Here is an 8,145-nt window from a genome sequence, read left to right on the forward strand (position 1 = left end):
ACTAAAGGGGGTATAACTGTGGCCACGCCCCTTCCATGTGAAGCCACGGCCCTATTTTTGGCGCGCGCCTAACCCTGCTTTGCCTGTCGGTAGGGGGTGAGCGCAAACTTTTGCCATGGGTGCCACAAGGTCTAGAACCGGCCCTGACTGTTGTATGATGCTCCAATTTGAATGTTTTGCAGTGGGAGGTGGGGCCACGATAAAGCAGGTTACAGAGAATTACATGTTATGTGTATTTTACTAGTATACAGTCATACATGTTTAATAACAGTTGCCAGTGGTGCCTCTTGCTCTTATGATCTGACACTAAACATTAATATATGACATATACCCAGATCATTAGTAAGAGCACAGTACACCCCTATAGAAGAATGCAACAATATTATGACATGAATCATGCAGACAGATTGGGGGTTATTCAATTACCGGCGGTCAATGACAGCAGGGAACTGTATTGCCAGGTGCTATCCTATTAGCCCCAACGCAGTGCGCTCCTCCTCCTGATGCCAGCGCTTATCGCAGATTATGCTTTGGGTGTCTCAGGTAGGCTCCTGGAGCTGTAATAACACATGGGATCGGGACTTATCTCCAATACCATGTGTTATCGCGCGATAGTGGGTTTAGCTGAAAAGATTGTTAGGGCTGACCTCCCTCCCGCCCAGGAATTATACCAATCAAGGGTCAGGAAGCAAGCGGAGAAAATCATGGCAGATATGCAGCACCCAGGTCACAAACTGTTTGAACCACTTCCATCAGGCAGACGCTACAGCTCCATTCCTGCTAAGTCGACCAGATCCATTAAAAGCTTCTTTCCACTAGCTGTCCACCAGCTGAACAATATATAAAAAGTCTAACATGTCGAGTCTATCGTACAGTTGCAATGTGCAGTATGAACTCATACGTGTAATGTATGCTACGTTTTTCCCCCTTCTTATGCTATGTATTCCCCCTTCATGTTGCTGCTTGGCGATGCATTGTACCGCAAAAAATTCCTAGTGTACGTGAGTACAAATGGCCAATTAAAATGGCCTGTAAAAGGCTACCCCGATAATGACCATCGGTCATTAATCAAGATATCAGGCCATTTTTATCGGCTCAAAACGGATCGGGGCTAATTGGAAACCCATTGCAAAAAGAGCACAGTATACTGTACCCCTATAGAGGAATGCAATTGTTATGAGAGGGATCATACTGACATCACAGCAATAAGAGCAGAGTAGGCTATATGCCCATGTAGAGGAATGCAGGCAGCGCCTCCTCTCACACACATGCCACACTGGTCCCCAGCACTGATGTCTCTGCGCTCCCCTCATCTCACAGGGGTCAGGAAGCCACATTGTCCTTCAGCAGCAGATCCCCCGGCCGCGCTGCTTTGTGCATCCATCCATCTCTTACGATGACGAGCAGCGGGGAGCGCGTCACTCTGCGTAACCGGAGACTGACCCCGCCCCTGGCTGTGTGCAGCGCTTATAAGAAGCAGCAGGGCACAGGAGGTACGCACACACAGTCACACTGCTCTGCACAGAGCTCGCTGCATTGCAGAGCTTCCTGTTACACAGTGACAGCCCCCAGCAGCTCTGCACCCGTGCTTTGCTCCCTGGATGAATTGCCCCGAGTAACCCCGGATTTATCACCCCTGTTCTCCCATGCGTCTACCAGCCATGTCCGGTAACTTCCTCCTCACACCCATCCCGGAGTCTGCGGACTATTACACAGTGCGGGACATAAAGATGGCTGTAATGGGGACCAGCAGCGTTGGGAAAACTGGTGAGTGTCCGATAAACAGCGAAAGAACTGTAACAGTTATTATATTATGCTGCTGGGATATAATCTCCATATTTGGGACACAAAAGTTGTTTTGGGAATCTGTTCTCCCAGATGTCTTGGCATCAGCTCAGGGCAGGAAATGCTCTGCACCCTTTCTCTGCCGGATCCTATTTGCAGGCACTCACAGTATTGTACTTTATTGGCCCTGATTGATTTGATTTGATTGATTGATTGATTGTGGAATACTGTAAATGCCTTCAATCTGGGACCTCAGTGAATGACAGATGCTGTATATTTAAGACTTTTTCTAACAGAGCCCAATGAGAGCTGTCAGCTGTGCAGTGTGCACCTGTATAATGTATGGTTTATGAGCCATTAGCCTGTGCAGAACCTACATACACGTCATCCTACTAATGGTTTTGTCATTCCTTCATTTTAACTTCTGTAATTGAGCAGAAGTTTTTTATACAGCACATTTATAGTAGTCTAGTTCTATTTAGGCAGTTTTGTGTGTGTGACTGAATGTTCAATTTATTATGCTCAGAAAGAATCCACCAAGTTGCTGCATATATAGCTGTCTGCTTGGTGGTTGTGTCAGTATGTAGAGTTGTATAGCTCTATCTGAATTCCTTTTTTAAGTGAAGGCTGAGAAGTACAATACTTTCAGCTTTGCATTGAGCACCTTGTGTATAATGTGAGTCACACAGGACATGAATTGCAGAGATTGAAGCACTGATTTTGGTAGGGTCATTATTTTACAAGATACTGTAATGTTGGACACAGACGACACAATTCAGTCAAACCACCTTCCCCTTTTTTATTTATTTATTATTTTAATTGTGCAACTAAGAATACATATAATATGTATGCATAAATGATCATTATGCAAAATCTTTTTATATATATATATATATATATATATATATATATATATATATATATAAATTAGGTCATTTTCTTTTTAATATATATGATTAAAGTGTAATGATACAACATTATTAAATTGTACATGCATTGATAATGTGCTCTGCAGGCTAAAAATCCTAATATGCAAAACATCTGTTTTTGTTTTCACAAAGTATATAAAAATAATCATACATATGAAATCATCTAGTTTGCAGTAACAATCTTTTTTTTTTTTTTTTTTTTTTTTTTATATATAAGAAAACTCATATATTTATGAGTTATTTATTGCTCGGTGTTCTCTATTTAAAACTAAAAGAAAATTGTTTTTTCCTTTTCCAGCAATGATCGTCCGATTCCTCACAAAAAGATTTATTGGAGACTATGAAACCAACACTGGTAAGCTTTCTTACTGCCTGACTACAAGTTTTACCTGCCATCCCGTCAACTTTGACATTTTAGTTAATATGGCATATTTGTATTTTATTAAACAGGAAATCTGTACTCCAGGCTAGTGGTCGTAGAGGGAGAGCATATGTCGTTGCAGATCCAAGACACGCCAGGCTATGTCATGGTAAGGATCTCATTGCCATACACACTGCATAGTTTATTTGTTTGTCTGCAATCTGTTGGGTAAGATCCATCCATCCCACAACTTGTTTTTATTTAATGTTAAATCCCTTTCAGAATGCAATTCTTATGTCAGCTGCCCCCCTACAGTCTGTTTTGTGCTGAAAATGTACAGCGGTAGCCCACGAATGAGTCATGAGTTCTTCTGACTCAGGCGCTATATAAATTAGTTATAGTAGGCACTCTGAATAAATATACCCAAATCATAGAATTTTATAACCTCAAAAGGTCTCAGGAGATCTTGGCTGGCTTATTCAAATAACCAGCTCCAGATCACTGGAAGCCAACTCTGAAAATCACCCCAGGGGTCACTTTTGGAGATGCACAAAATCTCTCATGCAGCAAGTAAAGTGAAGAATGCCTTCATGGTTACCCTGTATCCCACACTTATTAGGTCATTGGAATATTGCATATATGGCTGTGTTAATAGGCACTGGGAACTCTTATCGATCTGTCGCAAGGGAAAATGTTACTTAAACATTCTGCATATTCTGGTCATAAATTACTGCTTAGTGCATTACCGACTTTATCTAAGACTGGCAAGTATTGTAATTGCTCTGATATAAACAATAGCAAGAAAAGGAAATTAATCCTACTTACAACTAAGGGGATTGATTCTGATTCAGACGCAAGTGGGTATACACTTGTGCCGTAGAAAGAAGTCTGTGAATGTGCAGGCACAGGGATGCAGTTGCAAATGTGGATGGATTGATCGGACCACTCATTTTGTAAAATCAGCTTTTCTGGGCGGTAACTAGATGGTGGTAATTCAGATGCATGGAATGGTTAGGTCTAGTGGGTATGTTATGTAACTTCAGTAGTGTATGGCCAGAGATGCAACACCTTCCGTAGTAATGATGATGATGCGGCTGTAGATGGGGGAAAAACAGTGGGTCGGGATGGGCTTCCATATGCAGACTCTGCATACTCTGTGGATTCTCATTAACATAAGCTAGTATGTAGGCTGCTGCAGCTATAGCGACTGCAGATGCATTTGAGTCAACCCCAAGGTGTGTTTCCCATCATGCGCCATTCATTGGGGACATATTACTCCTAATCTATGTGCCCCCTAAGCTTAGTATCACAGTAAGATAAATTCTCTAACTGATGACGGCTCTTCCCTGAAGGGCTGCATTCACAATCTGCCGGGTTTTTCCAAAGTAAGTTGTAAGGGGGTACGCACTGAGATCCGTGCTTAAATTCTAAGCAATCTGACTAGATTTCTTAGAAATGAAGCACTGATCTCTCCGTGTGTATGCCCACAGTGATGCGTGTCGCTATCGCTGACTCTAGATTTGGCATGCATGACAAATCTAGTAGATTGCTCATTTCACCGCTTGTTTAAGGGGTCTAATTAATTATTACACTGTAGAAACCATTATTCCATACCTTGCACTCATGAGTCCTAATAAGACTGAAACCGTTTCCTGCAACTTAGAACACTTTGGTTATCTCCACCTATAGTTCCTTAAATTATAATAATAATAATAATAATAATAATAATATATGTATAATAATGTTATGTATGCTTTCCAATTACAGCAGTAGACTGTTTTTATTCTGTTTGCAGCAATACCTTAACATCTTATTGGAGGCATTTTATATACTTGTATAGTGTATTGGTACAATGTGAATAAAGTGCTAACCAGCTGTATTGTGGTTGTGTGCAGGTGGGAGATGATGTTTCCCAGGTGGCAGACATGTTGCGGTGTGTGCAGTCAGCAGAAGGCTTCCTCCTGGTCTACTCCATCACTGACTATAGGAGCTACGAGTACATCCGCCACCTCCATCAGCACATCCGGAAAGTACATTCGGACTCTAAGATTCCGATCCTCATAGTGGCTAATAAAGGAGACCTTCTTCATATAAGACAAGTCCCTTCGGAAGCCGGGGTCCAGCTCGCTAATGAACTAGGATGCTCCTTTGTGGAGATCTCCACCAGTGAAAACTGTCAGGATGTTTGTCAGGTGTTCCAGCACCTATGCAAGGAAATCGGCAAGCACCAGTCCACCAGCAGTGGAGAAAAAAGGAGAGGATCCGTTATTCCCCGACCCAAGTCGCCCAACATGCAAGACCTAAAGAGACGTTTCAAACAAGTGTTGTCGCCAAAAGCAAAAGCGCCCTCTGCTGTGGCATAGTTAGAACTGTGGAAAAGAAAATATATTTTTATTTTTTAATACTTATTGGAGAATAATTTATTTTTGTATGGACATTTGAATGTGTATGTTGGCATACATTATAAATGATTATATATTTATTTAAACATGTTTACTGTGTCTAAAATTTCTCATGGATCAGTCCGGGTGGTTGTGCAAAACTGTCCGCAGCTGCACTGAGCACCAAGAGCTCAGGCTGCAGGAATACAGTCTTCCTGCATTCGCAGGTGGATGGCTCCCCTCCTGTAACCAGGCCAGCAGGAGGAGCCTTGGGGGAGGTTGCCACAACAACCAAGGGGCCGGCTAGGTGGGCTGAGCCTGGTGGCTGCTGGAAGATCTGCTTCCGGCAGCTTCTCGCATGAGATGAAAATATGCAAGGGAAAGCCCAGTTTGGCCTGGTAGCATGAGGTGAGACCACGCCAAGCAAGTGGTTAATTAAAATTATAGACTTGGGGATATAGGGGTCTATTTACTAAGCCTTGCATGGTGTGGATGGAGATAGAGAACCAGCTGCGAACTCATTTTTTAAATACAGCCTGTAACCTGGCAGTTAGGAACTGGTTGGCTGGTACTTTATCTCCGTCCATTTTATCTCTCTCCAAGGCTTGGTAAACAGACCCTGAAGTCTTCACCAGTCTGTTTTACAGAATGTACACTCTTTCTAGAGGTAGGTTTCTAAATATTAGATTTTTATAGGTGTGGCCAGCCTATGCAGGGGACATATTTAGCACCTGACAAGCTATAGACTGCCTCATAGAAAGTGCAGTGTATTTAATACTTCAGACATCTACAAGGCCAGTGATCAGTCAGCCATTAGATGCGGCAGCAGTGTCGGCCAACCTCAGCTGGGCATGCACAGCACCTCCATCCCATCCCCTATAGGCTACAGTATTTAGTGGCTGCAGCTCAAGTAAAACCACTTTATTTTAATGGTTTTGTGGTCATGATTAGAGCCACTGACCAGGCTGAAGGAAGGGATGGAGTTTCCAGGCAACTGCCACTACATAAACATCCTTATTATCCACAATGGATTTTTTTTTTTTTTTTTTCTTCCCCAAAAATAAATAAATCTTATGGTGCATTTATTATTATTATTATTATTATTATTATTATTATTATTATTCCCAGATTACTCAAATTAGTGGAAGCCGGGCATTAAATGATACTGGTGAGATTTGTATTTAGTATAATATATTGGTGTTATTTGATAAGCCTGCACAAGAGGCATGATTAAGTGGATATGATAGTAGCACAAATATGATGTAACCATAGCAACCAGTAAGATTGGTTTAGTACGAGTTAAATATAAACTAATATCTGATTGCTTGCAAAAAGTTATACCCATGCTGTTTACATAATGCTATTTAAAATTGTACTGATCACCTACACTCTGGAGGCAGCCATTTTGTTTTCTAAAGCAATAGTCATGTGAATCGGTAGTGGTATATTTATAGGGTGGCTAGACTAGCAAATGTTCAGGGGCGCATAAGGTGAAGGGGCCCCACTGATCTCCAGAGGCACTCCTGGATTATTGCCAATGCCACGGTCAGCTGGTCCCGCCTGACTCCTCCCTGCCTTCCACTTACCTGAGGAGGCTCCTCTGTTGTTGTGGTCCACCTGTCTAGGATGGTGTCCGTACAGATACCACCCCCTTCTGTTGGTGTCTGTCCCCATGGGAGTGCCTCTGACCAGCATTCTGTACAGCCCCATCCCCTCAATGTCTGCCAGGTCCCAGTTTGGCTCTATCAGTACTAAGACAGCTGCAGCTACACATGTAGACCTAAGGGTTTATAGAAATCAAATAGGAGGACCACCTTGAGAGTTTGGCAGGGGCCTCCAAGCCTCTAGTTACGCCACGGATATCAATTCACGAAGGACATCCAAGAGGCAGGTCATGAGTAATATTCATTAAATCAGCTTGTGAAAAGGTTAACCAGTCACACTTCAGAATGTCTACATGTTGTCTGCTCCAAAATGAAAACCTAGGGAGAGATTTATATCAAAGCTTGCAGAGAGATAAAGTACTAACCAATAAGCTCCCAACTACCATCTTTCAAACACAACCTGTAAAATGACAATTAGGAGATGATTGGTACTTTGATAAATCTCCCCCTTAATTAGATATTTACAAACTTGATGTAGCAGCAACTACTTGCAAGTAAGAAACTTGTCACATCTATTGGTTATCCATGACAGAATCGGGTCAGGGTTGACTCTCATAATTCCATATGTGTGTAGTGTTTGTATGTTCTCCCAGGGGTTGCACAGGTTTCTTCCAGGTGCATTGTCCCCCCCCCCCCCCCCCCCCCCCCCACTACACTTCCAAATAATCCATTACTAGTGTGGGGAGAGCAAGTTAATAATAAGCTAGTGTGGCTTCTAGATAAGATTGGTAATAACAAATAAAAATAAATAAATATATATATATGTGTATTCCAGATTATCTATCTGAACGTGACGACATGATTTTTCTTGTACTGATTTAAATCCGTTTTGCAATCTCAGTCTCCTCTGACAGGGAGCTGTAATAATGAGCACTCTTAAAGTGCTGCTCCTGGGGTACTGAGAGCAAGTCTATAATATAGCAATACAAAGTCTTTGCTCTGTTTATCTGTGTTATATTTAAACGGGTAAAATGAGGGTGCAGCATACATCATTGTTCATAGAACTGTTTATTCATTAGTTAAGT

General features: G+C 42.1%; 1 protein-coding gene across 1 annotated transcript; it reads left to right on the forward strand.

The window, feature by feature from the left end:
- The first annotated feature begins 1,484 nt into the window (after positions 1 to 1,484).
- On the forward strand, positions 1,485 to 5,563 carry RASL11A (RAS like family 11 member A). The gene is made up of 4 exons (XM_063951714.1): positions 1,485 to 1,767; positions 3,013 to 3,069; positions 3,165 to 3,244; positions 4,971 to 5,563. The coding sequence occupies exons 1-4, from the start codon at positions 1,647 to 1,649 to the stop codon at positions 5,436 to 5,438; spliced, it is 726 nt and encodes a 241-aa protein (XP_063807784.1). The 5' UTR covers positions 1,485 to 1,646; the 3' UTR covers positions 5,439 to 5,563.
- The last annotated feature ends 2,582 nt before the right edge of the window (positions 5,564 to 8,145 follow it).

Source organism: Pseudophryne corroboree, chromosome 2, assembly GCF_028390025.1.
Source record: "Pseudophryne corroboree isolate aPseCor3 chromosome 2, aPseCor3.hap2, whole genome shotgun sequence".
NCBI lineage: Eukaryota > Metazoa > Chordata > Amphibia > Anura > Myobatrachidae > Pseudophryne > Pseudophryne corroboree.